The 17,212-nt window shown below is 47.4% G+C and overlaps 1 protein-coding gene across 14 annotated transcripts in view; it reads left to right on the top strand.

Annotated features, from left to right (window-relative positions):
• Positions 1–9,398: 9,398 nt before the first annotated feature.
• Positions 9,399–17,212, top strand: part of Cacna1b (calcium voltage-gated channel subunit alpha1 B) — a 154,264-nt gene continuing 146,450 nt past the window's right edge. For 13 of the 14 annotated variants that reach the window (XM_036184125.1, XM_036184128.1, XM_036184129.1 and 10 more), the window contains exons 1-3: positions 9,400–9,843; positions 10,738–10,843; positions 14,267–14,406. In XM_036184125.1, coding sequence (XP_036040018.1) covers positions 9,560–9,843; positions 10,738–10,843; positions 14,267–14,406 — 530 coding nt within the window. In that variant the 5' untranslated portion in view covers positions 9,400–9,559. Of the gene's footprint in view, positions 9,844–10,737; positions 10,844–14,266; positions 14,407–17,212 lie in introns of all 14 variants that reach the window. The other variant, XM_036184139.1, reaches the window with a different exon arrangement.

Raw genomic sequence — 17,212 nt, forward strand, 5'->3', positions numbered from 1 at the left:
AATTATCAGGTAAGAATTACATTTACAATATCCAGTCCATTTGTATTTGGCAAATCAGAGAAAGTACTGTTTTATGTATTGTATCTTAGTGAGTCCAAAGTTTTGTAATTCACTTTCTATCCTGACTTTTATTACCAACCCAAAACTATCTTTTTTAGGCCTCAAAAAATTTTCTTAGATAAACAATCTAGGCTTTTATGTCTCTCAACCTTATACACTTTATACCTCTTTTGTGAGTTTCTTTTCTGAATTTGGTAACAAGGAAAACTGTAACTATAACTATCTAGTCTTCAACTCCATTAGAGACCTGAAAAGGATATAACATCACCCATAAATAGAAAGTGCAGTGCAAGCAACTTCCAAAACTATAGAAATGACAGAAACAGTGGGCTGCCTGGATAGTCACCCAAGGTTCCCCTGCATTGTTGGGGTACCTGTCTTTGGCCCATGGACCTAGAATATCTGACAGACTTTTCTGTGAAGCAGGAATTTTGAAGGGCTGTCCTGCCTTGTCTTGGCAAAGTTTGGCAGTTGCCTTCTTTTGTGTCCTGCACATAGTCAGCAGTAGAGGCAAGGGTAGTTTCTTGCCCAGTGGCTACCTTTGCCACAATGAAAGCAAACTCCACATGGAGTTGCTTTGATGCCCATCATCTTCTCTGAAGGAGATTGGTGCTGCAGGAGCAGATGTGTCTCATTGTCATAAAAAGCCTTATGTTATTGAAACATCTTAAATGCCATATTCTCTAGATCTCTGAAGTGTTTGAAAACCACCTGTTTTTTTTAAAAATAGATCTCTGTTTGACCTTAAAAACATACCTAACATGGCCACAAATTTGATTGTTATAGATGACTAACTACTAATCTACATGTCTTAACTATCTTTTTTTATTTCTTTCTGAGACAGGGTTTTTCTGTGTATCTTTTTGGTGTCTGTCCTGGAATTTGTTCTATTATAGACGAATTTCTAAATGGTCTTATTAAATAAAAAACATGGAGACAAATATAGGAGTGAAAGCCTTAGAGATCAGGGAAGCCACCAGCCAACCTTAACTCAGCAACTCTGCTGCTTCCAAATGTGTGCTACTTCCTATCTACCTGTGCTTTTATGGCCTTGCTGTTCTGCCCTCTCTTTGGCTCTTAGCCCAGCTACCTCACACTTCCTTGTCACTGCCTGTCTGTACAGACTTCCAGGTCTCTATGGTTGGTACTTAGATTAAAGGCTTGTGTCACCACGCTTGGCTCTGTTCCCCAGTGTGGCCTTGAACACACAGAGACCCTGCCTGCCAAGTGATAGGACTAAGGGCGTGTGCTACCACTGCCTGACTTCTGTGTTTACCTAAAATGGCTTGCTATTTCCTCTGATCTCCAGGCAAACTTTATACATACAAATAAAATATCACCACATTCTGTAGCTCAGGCTGCCTTCAAACTCACAGAGAGCCACCTGACTCTGCCTACCAATTGCTGGGATTAAAGGCGTGTGCTACCACTGCCCAGCTGTCTTAATTATCTTAAAGAGTTTGTTATAATAGCCTTTAAGGACTACAACTTTATATACACTTTAAAATGAGCTGCATAAGGTACAATACCTTAAACAAGAATCGAAATGTAAGCCAGGTGGTAGTGGCTCATGTCTTTAATCCCAGCACTTGGGAGGCGAGACAGGCAGATCTCTGTGAGTTCAAGGCCAGCCTGGTCAATAGAGTGAGATCCAGGACAGGCACCAAAACTACACAGAGAAACCCTGTCTCGAACGCCCCTCTCCCCCCAAAAGAAGAGTAGAAATGTATGTACAGTTTGTTATAACAAAAATAACCTTAAATTTGTATCAATATACAAAATTCCTTAAACAAGAGTATAAAAATATATACAGTATAACAAAAGTAGCCTTAAATTTGTTTCAATATACAAAAATCTATACCATTGTAAAGTATTTAAGACTTTACTTTGAAAGTTACTGTTTTAGTTTAAAAGTAGATTCAATTATCTACTCTTTTATCTAACATTTCGCCCTTTTTCTTTTCAGAATGAGATCCTGAATCTAATTTCCTTTGTTCAGCTTTTTCCCCCTGACCATTACCAATAACAACTTGTAACAAATCCCCCTAAATTATGATAAATATCCATAACCCACTGAATGACCAAAACCCACTCACCCTACCTCTTGGGAATGTGGACATCATGTTCTCTAGACTGCTTGTCTGGGAGGCAAACAGCATCTCTAGGGGATCCTGAGAAAATTGAAGGAATGGTTAAGTCCCAGGAGAGCTAGCTGCAACCTTTGCTGCCAGTCTCTGTGAAGTGGGAAAGTGTAAGGCTTATCTGAAGTCTTGGCTCGAGAAGTGCATGAGGCTGGATCATCTCAGCTGGCTGTCTTAAAATTATCCTGAGCAGTTTGTAGGCCAAAGCTGATCTCTGGGTGGTGTTTGACAGCTTAGTGGCATTACCACAATCCAGGTAGAATTGTTGTTGTGGGGCTCCATCATCCTTTTGGAGACTTCAAAAGTCACTGTTGGGAATGGTCACAGTTCACTGCAGAAAACTTAAATATTTTATTGATTGATTGATTGATTCATTTATGAGTGCTCTGTCTGCATGTATGCCTGCATGCCAGAAGAGGGCATCAGATTTCATAGATGGTTGTGAGCCACCATGTAGCTGTTGGGAATTAAACTCAGGACCTCTGGAAGAGCAACCAGTGCTCTTAACCACTTAGCCATCTCACCAGCCCCCAACTTAAACATTTTAAATGTCATATGCAGCAGATCTTGGAGAGGTTAAAGGACCACAATTTGTTAAGTACAACTGCGGTACACAAACTTAATTCCTAGTTACCTTATTCAGACTCAAGCCTGAAATCATGTACAGGAAGCTAGATGAAGCTTTTTTCTAGAATTTGTTAGTATTCTATATGACCATTAATATCATGACAGAAAGTTTAAATATATATGCTGTGGGATAATGCTCTTGTACACTGGTTTAATAAAATGCTGATTGGCCAGTAGCCAGGCAGGAAGTATAGGTGGGATAAGCAGACTAGGAGAGTTCTGGGAACAGGAAGGCTGAGTCAGGAGTCTCCAGCCAGACACAGAGGAAGCAAGATGACAAGGCAGAACTGAGAAAAGGCACCAAGCCATGTGGCTAAACATAGATAAGAATTATGGGTTAACTTAAGTGTAAGAGCTAGTCAGTAATAAGCCTGAGCTAATGGCTGGGCAGTTATAATTAATATAAGCTTCTGAGTGATTATTTTATAAGCGGGCCGCAGGACTGAAGGGGCTTGGCAGGACCAGAGAAAACTTCTGACTATATATATATATATATGTGTGTGTGTGTGTGTGTGTGTGTGTGTGTATTAATCTTATAAATTTTTGAGATAATATTTATACCTTAAGGAAAGTTTTAAAGAGTCAAAACCAAAGGATTATAAGATTAGTAGCAATAAAATAATCCTTTAATTTTGTTTTTTCTTCTGTCCCATACCAGGTGGCTCTTCTCACATGAGACAGAGATTTTGGATTTTCCTTTAAGAGATATGTTTGGATTTAGAGAAGGAGAGAGACATGCTCCAACCCCAAAGACAGCTTTAATTTTCAGTTGAACTGGGACTAAAAAAAGACCATATGCCTTATATGTCTGTAGAGAACAGCAGAAACAAACATTTGGGAAGATTTATGATATTATATCCTATTGAAAACGTGCTATATCATTAGGCCAATTTACTCTTTTTCATGGGATATTTTCTCTAGATGATTCATCCTCTTTCCTCAGATGTCTCATTTGTCCAGTGGTCTTCAGATTCCTTAGTTGGATGCCTTCATTTTCCTGGAAAGACAAACACAAAACTGCTCCAACCCCAATTTTGGGGAGGTTCCTTTTTTGGTAAGTTATATCTGATCAAATGAAAGGCATTTGGTAGTCTTTTTTTTTTTTTTTTTTGTTTTGTATGTGGAGCTGAGGATTGAACCCAGGGCCTTGCGCTTGCTAGGCAAGCTCTCTACCACTGAGCTAAATTCCCAACCTCGGTAGTCTTATAAGTTAGTTTAGTTTGAATGGCCACACCGTTTGATGAACTATAGACTCTTCTAATCAAGAGGGCTCTCCTGTTTGAATCTAATCTTTATCAATTTTGATAGTATCTGTAGCTTTTCTTCTCCCATGGAAACAAAAGCAAAACATCTTCCCCAAAATAACACATATCCTGGTTTCCACTCTGAGATCAACACATCTTTAAAGTACACAGGCTGACTTAATTCAGTAGTTTTTTTTCTACTATGCAGTGTCTCTCTGAAGCTGTCATTCCTTTCTCATTAGCATTTAGAAAATTTAAAGTTAATAAAGCATTGTGCAATCTATTTCTGGGGATCTTTTTATCCTTTTCTGTTTATTAAGCATATCTTTCAAAGTTCAATTAGCTCTTTCTATAACTGCTTGCCCTATAGGATCATGTAGTATACCTAGAATATACTTTATATTGTAACATGAAAAAAACTGTTTCATGTTACTAGAGACATATCCTGGAACATTGTCAGTCTTAATTTGTGCAGGTATCCACATAATGACCATAACTTCTAACAAATGTGTGATTACAGAATCAGCCTTTTTAGAACTCAAGCAGTTGCCCATTGAAATCCAGAATATGTATCTATAGTATGGTATACATATTTTAATTTTCCAAACTCTGCAAAATGAAACACATCCATTTTCCAAATTTCATTTCTTTGAGAACCCTTTGGGTTACTTTATACAGGTAGTGGAGTTTGGTTACACAAAGAACAAGTAAGACATTTCTTTATAATTTCCTTGGCTTGTTGTCAAGTGATAGAAAAATCTTTCTTCAAACCCTTGCTATTAACATAGTGTTTCTTATGAAATTCTGAGGCTTCTAGCACATTTCCTACCAATAGCTGATTAATTTCATCATTAACTTGTGGTAGAGCCATATGGGATCTGATATGTGTTATATACAAAGGCTATTTAAATATATAATACAACTCTTTCTGCATATTGAGAGTCAATAACTATTAAGAGTTTTTGAAAAAAAAAATTTTTGTGTGTGTGGAGCTGAGGATTGAACCCAGGACCTTGCGCTTGCTAGGCAAGTGCTCTACCACTGAGCTAAATCCCCAACCCCTGAAAAATCTAACAATACCATGAGAATAACATATCATTCTGAGTTTTGAACAGAATCATAAGGACTTTGAGCCACTTTACTTAAATTTCCTGACTTATAATCTACATTTCCTGGTTTATTTGCATCAGTATAGAATGTAGAGTCTACAGAAATCAGTGTTCCCCATACAATGTAAGGATCAAATTAATTCTCTTTGTAAACTGAAGTCTCTTGCTTTTGGGATATTTGTTGCTAATCTCTTAACAAATTACTTCACGCTTTTTGCCAATGTTCATTTTCTGTCCATAATGAGTAAATTTCAGCATCAGTAAAAGTACCATAATTTCTACTGGGTCTATTCCTATTAATCAACAAAGTCTTAGTTTTCCTTTCAGAATCAATTCAGAAACCTTTTCTACATAGGTCTTTAATTTTTTACTGTTTGTGTGGCAAAAACATCCATTCCAGAACATTATCTTTTCTCTGCATAAGAATTCTTGTCGGAGAGTGTGTAGAAGTTAAAATAACCAGAATACAATCAAGCTCTGGATCCACCTGATCCACATGTGCATCCTGTACTTTCTTTTCCACCAGAGCCGATTCTCTCTCAGCCTCAGCTGATAATTTTCTTGGATTATTTAAGTCCTTATCACCGTGTAAGGTTTGAAATAAATTACTTAGTTCTTGAGTTGTCAGTCTAATTGTGGGCTGTAGTCAGTTAATATCTCTCAACAATATTTGAAAATTATCAAGTGTTTACAATTGATCTCTCCTGATTTGTATTTCCTGTGGCTAATTTTTTTTTTGTAAACCTATCTTATATTCTAGGTAGTTAATAGAATCTTTTCTTGCCGGGCAACGGTGGTGCCTGCCTTTAATATCAGCACTTGGGAGGCAGAGGCAGGCAGATCTCTGTGAGTTCAAGGCCAGTCTGGTCTACAGAGTGAGTTCCAGGACAGGCTCCAAAACTACACAGAGAAACCCTGTCTCAAAAAATCCAAACAAAACAAAACAAAACAAAACAAAACAAAACAAAAAAACCCACTTCTGTTTTAATGTTGAGGAATATTTGTTTACACAGTGAAGATGTGTCTTTTGCCAAGGTGCCTTCTGATTGGTTTAATGAAGAGCTGAATGGCCAATAGCTAGGCAGAAAGAGGTTAGGTGGGACTTTCAGGACTCTGGGAAGAAGAAAGGCAGAGTTGTCGTCAGCTCAGAGGAAGCAAGATGGGCAGTACAGAGAGATGAGGTACTGAGCCACATAAGTGAACGTAGATGTAAAAAAATATGGGTTAATTTAAGTTCTAAAAACTAATTAGAAACAAACCTAAGTTAAGGCTGAGCTATAATTAACAAGAAATCTCCATGTCATTATTCGGGATCTGGCTGCCCAAAGAAAAAAAATCCATCTACCTATATATAGTTTTACTGTGTTAGAGTTAAAACATTTCCTTTTTTTTTTTTTTAACTTAGACAAAAGGAGGGAAATATTGTGGGATAATCTTTTTGTACACTGTGAAGATGTGTCACTTGGACTGGTTTAATAAAAAAGTTGAATGGCCAATAGCTAGGCAGGATTTCCCAGCACAGAAGATAGGGCAGAGATGTGAGGAGACATTGAGGAGGCAGGAAAGCAGGGTGGACAGTACATCAGTGAGGTAAAGGAGCCTTGGGGCACCACATAGATTAATAGAAATGGTTAATTTAAGTTATAACAGTTAGCTGAAAGCAAGCCTAAGCTATTGGCCAGCCTTTCATAATTAATAAGTCTCCTTATCATTACTGGGGAGCTAATGGTCTGACAAAAAAGTCCGAACACACTTCTCTGAAGGAAAGAATGTTTCAATCTGGAGGAAACTATTACATAACACCAACAATGCCAGCTACTCAGTGGTGTTTAGCTTTCCTGGAGAGATAGGAAATTAGTGATGTGGGGAAGTAAATAAATGGGCTGGCAAATACCCACAGTAGAGTACCCACAGTAGATTGTTTATACCTGCCTGTCTAGATCTACAGCCATAAGATCCCCATGTACCCATATACAGACAGTGTTACACATATAATTTAAAACAAAAATTATTATTATTTTTTGGAAAGAGTCTCACTATGTAGGTCTGGTTGGTTTGGAACTTGCTGTATAGACAAGGTTGAACTTGAACATAGATGAGGCTGGACTTAAACTCACAAAGACAAACCTGCCTCTGTCACCTGAGTGTCTAGATTAAAGGATGTGTCCATGACATCCAACTTCAAAAATATTTAAAAATTTTAATTTTTTGAGATTTTATTTTTATTTCATTGTATGAGTATTTGTCTGAATGTTTGTTTGTTGTACCATTTTCATTCAGTGCCCTTGGAGGCTAGAAGGCATTGGATCCCCTGTGACTGGAGTTATAGACAGCATGAGCTGCCATGTAGGTGCTGTGAATTCAACCCCCATCCTCTAGAAGAACAGCCAGTGCTCTTAACCTCTGAGTTATCTCCACCGCCCATCAAAAATAAATCTTAAGGTAAATAAATGTTTTAAAGTGAAAAAAAATCAAAAGTTTAAGAGTTCCGAACAAATTCTTTCCTTCATTATAAAAGATATAATAAACTGATTTTAAAAATAGGTGCTTTTATACCTTCCTTCCCTTGCTTGATATGGTAAAGATGTAATGGCACGGCAGCCCTTGAGTCACAAGGTAACAAGTGTGAAGACAAAAGGAGGAGTATTCAGTGAAAGAAGGGGGATAAAGACAACGGTTCTAGAGCCAACTTTTCATTACGTGATGTTAAAACTGTTTCTTATACGCTGCTGCCTGCCTCTGCTTCCTAAGTCACCATGCACTGTGTCCTGCAGTCTCTGTTCTTTGTGCAGCCAGTAGGATGCTTTGGAATGTGTCAGATGCCTACAAGGAGAGCACCCCACTTCCACTTCCGGGAGAGGACTGTCCTGGCTGTGTCCTCTGCTAGGTCTGGTTTTGCACGCCTCACCTCCCAGGAGCACTTTGGAGGCACATGTGGATCAGTTTTCATTCACTAAGAGCAACTTTAAGGAGGAAGGGTGTATTTTTGCTCACAGTTTCAGAGGTTTCAGTCCATGGTTTCTGTGGTACCACTGTTTGAACCTGTATCATGCCAGAAAAGGTGAAGTACAGAGGAGGGAGGGAGGGAGACAGAAGAATGAGACACACAGAAAGCGCTGTAGACCCATACAGACCCCCGCCCCCATCCCTGGCAGCATGCCCCTCAACGGTCCGCTCACTTCAGCTAGGTCCCACCTCTGCTTTCCACAGCCTCCTAGAAGCCCATCCATTTATGAATCCATCAACGGATTAATCCATTCATGAGGTCAGAGCCCTCTTGTGATCCCAACGCCCTCGCTTCTGATTACTGCTGCAATGGGGACCAAGCTCAACATCTCAGATCCAAGCCATAGCAGGGCAGAGAGACTCCCCCCGCCCCCCTTCCACAGGGCTGTGGCTCTGTGACCCGCCTTTGTTTATTTTCTGCAAGGATGAAGAGGACCCTTTCTCTTCCTCTGCCACTCAAGTGTGATTTGGGAAGGGGTTAATCCCAACGCTGTTAAGACCCACAAGCCGTCCTGTGTACTCACCTTGTCTGCTATCACCTATTAAGTGCAATATAGATGTTGCTATCTTTGGTAGAAAAATGTCAGCTCGGTGAAGGTGGATCCTGGGCGTGGCAAACAGGTGCACCACGAAGGCTCTGTCTGAATGTTTATAGAATGAATGGCAGAACAAGGACTGTCTGAACTGAGATCGTGGGGCGTCTCAGAGTCCGGTATATATGAAAAACCGCAGATGGAACTCTTGACAGGGTCCATTGCGAAACCTTCAGGGGCCAGAGATTTCAAAGTAGGGCATGTAAGTATATCAAGAAATGGAGGGGCGACGATAGCCTCAGCATCCGATGGCCAGCAGCGAGAGGGAGTGGCTGACGACATGGCCTCCGCAGGACAGGGGTGTGGACGCCAATGGGAAGCTAGGCTGCCGCTTCTGGATGCCACGGACATCTCCCCACCCGGGAGGGTCTGTTCGGGTTCGAGGAGCGCGAGGGCACCCGGGGACCTCTCAGGCTGCTGAGCTGGGGAACCAGAGGCAGCGAAGGCTTTGGGCGGCGCCCCGGGGGCACGCAGAGCCTCACGCTGCCTCGAGCTGGGGACACGCAACTCGGCGTCCCCCGAGGACCGCCGCGGACTCCGGCGGGGGCGGCCGCGGGGGCGGGGTCTGGAGGGTCCGGGGGTGGGACCGGCGCGGATTGGCTAGGCGCGGCCGCGTGACCGACCCCTTATAGGGCGTGGCGTAGGGCCGCGGCTCGGGTGCGGTAGCAGCTGGCGGGCGAGGTCCAGGCGGCTCGCTGCGGCTCGGCTAGGAGCCCCTGGCGCGCCGCGCCCTCGGTGCCGGGCCGCGGAGCCGGGGATGCTCGCGGCGCCCAGGAGTCATGGTCCGCTTCGGGGACGAGCTGAGTGGCCGCTATGGGGGCACCGGCGGCGGGGAGCGGGCTCGGGGCGGCGGGGCCGGCGGGGCGGGCGGCCCGGGCCAGGGAGGTCTGCCGCCGGGCCAGCGGGTCCTCTACAAGCAGTCCATCGCGCAGCGCGCACGGACCATGGCCCTGTACAACCCCATCCCAGTCAAGCAGAACTGCTTCACCGTCAACCGCTCGCTCTTCGTCTTCAGCGAGGACAACGTCGTCCGCAAATACGCTAAGCGCATCACCGAGTGGCCATATCCTACGGGGGCCTGGCCGGGCGGGGACCGGCGGAGGTCAGGGGCAGGGGCGACGTCGGTGTCCGCGCGGCGGGTCCGGGAGGGGCGGCTGGGGCCTGGGCGGAGGCGCCCAGTGGCCATCTTTCTGGTGCTGGGAGGGGGTGCGACCCGGGAGAGGCGCGTCGCGGACCCCACGGCCCGGCGAGGAGGAGCGGGGCGGAGCCTCTGGGGCGGTCTCCGAGTGCGTGTGTGCGTGGTTTGGGTGTGCGCGTGTGTGGTCGTGGAGGCCACCACGGACCGGGTGCACGCTGGGCGGAGCCCCTTCTGACCTGGGGCTTGTCTCTTCGTGCACTTGGTCTTGGGGAGCCAGGTTGGGTCACACAGCATGCGGCCGGCCTGGAGGACACGGGAGGGCGAATCTGAGGCTTGCAGGTGTGAGGGCTGAGTGGCTGCAGGTCCGTGCGCGTGCTGACTGCAGGTGCCTGCGTTTGTGTGCGGGCATCGCATGAGCCGGTGCTGCGCGTGCGTGGGTTCGGCATTCTTGGTACATTATGTTCACGTGCGGATGTAGATACTTGTGGCTGTGTCTTTAGGTAGAGTGTGCGCCTGCGCAGGGCCCGCTTCTGCTGCTCTTGGGGGGCTACAGGAGGGTTCCCCTGTGGCGCTGGCGGGCTAGGCAAAGCAGCTGTCCGTGGTGCTGACGGCGTCGGAACTAGCGGAGGGGCTGGGCAACTGCAGAGGCCCCGCCTCTTGGCTGCCCCCAGAAGTAGGGCGGGGAGCTGAGAAGACTAGCCTTGAAGCGGGGAAGGTGGGTGTAGGCCAGCAGTACTCAGCCCTGGCTACTACTGCACTGCGCTGTCCTCATCTTCACTACCTCCGTAGCGCCTCCTAGCCAGTCCTTAACCCACACACGCCCTTCGAATACATGATCCTGGCCACCATCATCGCCAACTGCATTGTTCTGGCCCTGGAGCAGCACCTTCCTGATGGGGACAAGACTCCCATGTCTGAACGCCTGGTGAGTGCTGGCTGAGGGTCTGGGGGACCAAAAGCTGGGGGTAGTGCCAGGTTGTCTGATGTACCTAAGCTGGACAGGCAGAGCCCAGTCTTACATCTGAGGGCCCTTTGACTCCCCATCCAGTCAGTGCCAGGAAACTGGGGTGGCCAGTTGAGCCTGATGAAAGACCAGGGAATCACCAGCTGGTGTGTCTTGTGTCTTTAGGTATCCCTACTCCACAGATAGTTGGGCATGCTCTGCTGGTCTTGGCTTAAGCACCCAGTTCTAGACCTGGAATGAGGGGAGGGGCATTTCTCATAGACAGAACAAGAATATCAGGCTTTATGGGTAGCCCTGTAGCCAGCTGACCACCCTTCCTGCCATGCTCCCTAAGGAAGCACTCCTTCCCAAATGTTCTGAATCCATAGTTTCCTCTAGTGTCCTGCCAAAAGTTTCCAAGAACCCAGTGGTGTCCACTTATCCACTCCTGGAATCAGGGGCCGGTGCCTCTGGGATTAGGACTCTTAGGGTGCAGGAGGCAGAATTGAAGGCCAGCGTTCTGGACTCTGGAGGTTTGAGGGGCTAGCACAGCTCACAGGTGAGCACACAGCCACAATTCTCTCCTGTTGCCCTTTTACCTGGGCTTAGCACGTGCAGGGTATGACTGTGAGACTGTAGCACTTCATAGTATGGAGGAGAAGCGAGTGGGGGTCAGAAGGGCTCTGGGGACTGAGGTCTTTAAGGAGAAGAGGCTGCTCCATCCTTTCTCCATCCTGGTTGTTATTTCCCTGACTTCAGATCAGATAAAGCAATGCTTAGGCTGGGACCTGCTGAGCTCTGGGGTGGCCTGTCTTCCCACTCTCTTTTGAAGTTTGGAAGGGGGGGTGGCTCTGGGTAGGTGGGCATCAAGACAGACCAACTAAGAGCATGTCTAGGATGGCCACCTGGGGTCGAGAACCTTCCTGGAGGACAGGAGAAGGCTAAGTGGGCTTAGAGATTGTAGGTTGGGAAGGAGGAGTGTGAGTTAAGACACATTTCAAGGCATGCCCAGTAGGGTTCCTCTGTTCCTCTGGGCTTCTGGTGGAGTAGGTCCTCTGCCTGCTCTATCCTTGTGGTGAGCATCCATTCCAGAGTCCAGAGAAGGGAGTGAACTTGGAGGTTTCCCAGGTTGAGCATCACTAATGCCAGGCCACAGGCCATGACCATGTCTCTAGGGAACTCTGGCAGGTAGGGCCAAGAGGGTCACAGGCCAGACTGAGGCCAGCGCAAGGAGGCCATGAACGTAAGCATCCTTTCATAGACAAGTCTAGTGTTCATCTTTTTGAGTACCTGTGTCAGTGGAGCAGGCTTGCTTGGTGTTGGTGACGATGAGGATGGGGAGGTGTATCTTTTGTGGCTAAGCTATTGGGAAAAGAAGCAGTATATGGAGGTCCGAAAAGCTCTCTGCTGACCCCAGTCTTGTCTGTCGGCTCAGTCCTCAGCGGCTGTTAGGATGAACAGAGGAGAGATGGGCTTGGAAACGAGTTGCTTTCTACCTGGCAGGAAGGGGTTGAATGGTGTTAGGACCCCCCATGTTTGTAGCCTTGCTTGGCTTGGGTTTCATCTCTTGGGACTCTGCTTCCTATTTACTTATCTTCTCTGGCTGCCTAAGCCTCCAGCTTGCAGCCCAGTGGCTCCCAAGCCATCAGCATGCCCGTCCTCCAGCCCCATCAGCCTCAGTCATGGGTCTGGCTTATAGGAGCTGGGCAGAGGAACCTAGGGGAGGACTTCCTTGCTAGTGGCCCTGGAGTCTGGTCTGCTCTTCTAGTTCTGTCCAGGAGCTTTCTGTAAAGGCCTTCTGAGGTCAGTTATTTTTTTGGTGGAGAGTCAACAGCCCCTCCCCTTGAGGAATGAAGACCCTCCCGCCTAAACTAGACCAGAAACCTTGAGGCCAAGAACAGTTCATGCATTCTTCCAGGAGCTTCATCCTTCATGAGTCAGCATCGGGAGGCCGGACAGGGACACCAGCCCATCATGGATGGCTTAGTTGCCAGGCCCCTCAGATACTTCCTCTCGTACTGCTCATACCTTCTCATAGCCAGCTCCCCTTCCAAACTTCGGTGTCGTCAGTCAGACAAGAGAGGGATGGCCAAGCCCATGTGTTGGCAAGGCATGGGGCCCTTGAGGGCCTTACTTTTCACAGAAAGGCTCCAGCTGCAGAAGTTAGGGCCCCATCTTATCGGACACAACCTTGAAATATCTAGGCCACAAACCTATTCTTTCTTCATGGGGCTATTGTGGCTCTTGAAGAGCAGTTTTTTCTGGAGCTGGTCCTAGGGGCCAACCCTTGTGAATGGACTCTGGAAACTGGCCTCCTCCCCATCATTTCTTCCTCTTTTTAAAGCCACTGTTTCAGAGTATAGCAGCTGACCATGCTAATCCTCCTTGTCCAGCTCCCTAAAGCTCTCTGCTCTCCTCCCTTACACATGATGCTCCTCTTGCTTTCTACATCTGTGGTCCTGTAACAGTCTTTATACCCTTTGCTCAGTACCAGCCTTCCCCAGCATCACACTTTGTAGACGTGGGCTAAGAAGTAGACTCGGGGATCTTGTTAGAGTCCCTCTCTCTATTCTGTTTGTCCCACTGTTTTCCCCAACAATAAGATTCTGGCCTTAGAAACCTTTGTTGCCACACCTTTGACGAGGCTCCCCGAGCCGTGGTCTATCTGGGTTGCTCCCATCTCCCAGTCTCGTGCCTACTACCGGGCTTTAGGCCTGGCCTGTAAAGGCACCGTCCTCTGGTCTTCACAGTATCATCACTGTAGTATCCTTAATGCTGGAGCATTTCTTTTCTTTCTCCCCTGTCAGAATTTGCATGTTCTGCTTGTCTGTGTGTGTTGCACATGTGAGTGAGTCCCAAAGCAAAGACTGAGGATGTCAAGCTTTCCAGGTAACTTGGCATAGTGGCCAGAGCCCAGGGTCAGACCCAGCTGGCTGCTGGAGTTACCTATGGTCTCTGGCCTGGTTCCGCCCACTGTACCTTTGTGCCCTTAGAATGGAGAAGACGTGAGTGTATAGAAAGAGTTGTTCCAGTTAATACAAGGACTTGATTTACAGGCGTTCCCTATGAGCACCTTTTTACCTCCTTGAGCGAAGTCTTCCTGATTCCAGCAGGACAGTCCTGGTACCCTGTAACTGGAGCAGAAGCTGGGGTAACATAGTAGAGGCCCAAGGACTCCTAGGCATGATCAGGACCCTGTTGTCATATCAACAAATGATAGATCCCATTATTAGTTATGTCAGATGAACACACTCATGCTAGTAGGAGCAGTGCATGCTAGAGAAGTCTGCAGCGTGCTTGGCAGGGTCAGCCTTGGGGTAGCAGGTATGCCCATCAGACAGGGACTGCTGTCTAGCTATTTTGCTGAGAGGACAGAGGTGAACACTGACCTGTGCTCCTCCTCAGGATGACACGGAGCCTTATTTCATCGGGATCTTTTGCTTCGAGGCGGGGATCAAGATCATCGCACTGGGCTTCGTTTTCCACAAGGGCTCCTACCTTCGAAATGGCTGGAATGTCATGGACTTCGTGGTGGTCCTCACGGGGTAGGTGGGCCAAGCCTGAGTGCACTCATGCGTGCTGCCCTGCTGTAGAACTGAGGTGGCAGAAATGTTCATGTTGGTACCCCATCCCCTGACTGTAGTGCGGAGTGTAAAGAGGTCTCTGATTGTACTTCTGAGTAAATGGGGACTGCTTCTCCCCACTCAAGTAATGGCCTCTGGGCTCTCAACTAAGGCCGTCAAAGACATTGGGGGTCTGTTCCCATCTGCTGCGCTGTGGTTTCTGGTGTAAGGACCATGTTTGTGTTTGTAACATGTTTTCTCAAAGGGCTCACTCCTAGTGGCCTATCTGGAGGAGTCTGCTTACAGACCCTAAAAGCAAGGTGGACACTATGGTCATAGGGTCCTGGGTACTATAGATGGTATGACCAGCAAGTAAGGGGCTTCTTCAAGGCTCTTATCCATCTGTGATCTTGGAGGATCACCTGGTATATGAGCCATTTCCTGTCTGAGAAGCTGCCTGGGACATCTTGCTGATAGCTCTGTGCCTCTCCACTGTGTGAGGCAGAGTACATGGTCCTGGTTCTAACCCTGGCAATGTTTTTGTTTTTAGATTTATTTGATGTATGAGTGTTTTGCTTGCATGTGTGTATGTGTACCACATGTGTGCCTGGTGCCCTCTGAGGTCAGAAGAGGGCATCAGGAAGTCCCTTGGAATGGGAGTTACTGTGTGGGTGCTGGAAACTGAACCTAGGTTCTCTGCTAGAACAACAAGTATTCTTAACTGCTGACCCGTCTCTCCAGCCCCTCTGCCCTGAATGTGTTTAGTCACAATGTATGCCTGCTGCTTCCTGTCTATCCTTCCTTGTAAGGACCAGAATAAAACTCCCTACTCTCCAGGAGCTTCAGAAAGCCAGTGTGTGGCCCATCTCCTGGCCACCTCAGTTGATGTATCTCCCTAATGGGTACTGTACGTCCTTCTTCTGTTTCTCTGGTGTCGGTTGAGGACTGTGGAACTCCTATGTTGGGGACAAAAGCTATGGTTGGGATGAGGACTACTCACACAGAGCCTGTGGCCTTCCCAGAGGCTCTGTCCTGGTCTAGGGATGGCAGTGTCATCTTCCGTAGGGCCTTGTGGTTGGGGATTAAGTGCCAAGATGAGAGCACAGGGAGCTGGCCCACTACAGGTGAGAGCCTCTGATAGCACTTTTTAAAATGGGAGCTGGGGTGGCTCCATCTCTGCCCGTTGACCTCCATGAAGGCCTGGTGCATGTGGGTGTGTGTGGGACGGGGCTGAGCAGATGGAGAGCAGGAAGGAGGTGACTGGGAAGCCTGGGTCTGGGGCCTCAGCTACCATGGCTCCCTGTATTTGAGGAATAAAGGAAGTCAGGTAACGATGTCTGTCCTGCAGAGACATGAGGGGCCTGCCCCCCATCTTTGTGTTGTAGCTTCTGTTGGGAGGACCATGTTTGTAAGGCTGAGGCTGGGGAAGATCCATATGATGGTGATCTTTGCACACTTCTGTGGGTTGCTCCTTGTTCCAAAGTGGGAGTGTGTTAGCCTGGTGTTTACAGAAGGTCCTCCGTAGTTTTATGGAGGCTTGCTTTCCACTGATGACATAAGTGGACAATCACGAGGGTTGGTGCACAGTGTGGCCCCTGTGGGTCGGGTGTTCCCCACGTCCAGGGCTACTACCTGGGGCATCCGGGAGTAACTACAGCTGTTTACAGTTCTCCTTCTCTTGAGATCAAGTCCCTGAAGACAAGAATGGCATCTTATTTTTCAGAGTGTCCCCTGAGCCTATCTTGGGGCAGGCATCCAGGAGGAGGCAAAACTGATGGATGTTGAGGGGAGAGGCTGGCAAGGGAATCTGCCACCCATGACGTGGGGTGCCTGGGAATAAGGAGGCAAGGAAGGAGACCAGAGCATCCCATCCCACCCCTGCCTATAGGACCTCTAGATCTTCTGGAACTCTGATCCTAGGAGAGGCCCGAGGGCGGGAGACGCAGCCCATTGCTGGTGGTGGAGGACAGGAGTGCTCATCTTCCTGTGAATGCCCGTGAAGAGATGCCAGGGCCCCACGAAGGAGGGCAGACTGTCTCACTCGAGTCTTGGAGATCCCTTGTCCATTTTCTGTTTACCCCTTCTCCTTTCTGTCTCTTTGTACAGCTGTCTTTTCTCTTCTTCCACGTCCCCACCCTTCCTGTGTCCCTCTCCCGTCTTCTTCCCCTCCGCTGTCTCAGCCTCTTGCTCTGTGTCTCCGCCCTCTGCCCCGTGTCTGCAGGAAAACTGGCATTACTGTCAGGGTTTAAGGCATCTCCCCTCACATTGAACTCCTTGAGGTAGTGCCAGGTCTGGGGTAACCCCCAGGGTGAAGGAGTGATCCATGTCTCATGGAGGCCAGCATGCAGGACCAGAGACACACTGGGAGCTGCTCTGAAGCTCCTATAGGATACAGAGTCACAAGGACCTGCGTGTGTCTGTGTTTGTGGGAGGTTTTGGTGGGAAACCCAGGGAAGAACCCATCTCTAACCCTCCTGAGCTGAGGTCCCTGTGGCAGGGCATATGTGGCTGTGTGGCACATTCTTGTTATTTTGTTGTTTTAATTAGGCTTTGTTTAATTGGTGCTTAGGGGTTTGAGACCCAGAGGGGAGAGGCAGACAGCACCCTGGCCTGTTGCTTAGTGAAGCCAGGCATATCCCCAGTGGCCAGCAGGGGTCTCTCTGCTCCTGATGCTGGTGTGGTGGTTGTGAGAGATGCCTGGGCAGGGGTAGGATAGGGAATTGTGTGCCACCCCCCTGCTCTTCGAGAAGCCAAGGCTGGTGCCTACTGCTCTCTGCCTTGCTTCCTT

Source organism: Onychomys torridus, chromosome 4, assembly GCF_903995425.1.
Source record: "Onychomys torridus chromosome 4, mOncTor1.1, whole genome shotgun sequence".
Lineage (NCBI taxonomy): Eukaryota > Metazoa > Chordata > Mammalia > Rodentia > Cricetidae > Onychomys > Onychomys torridus.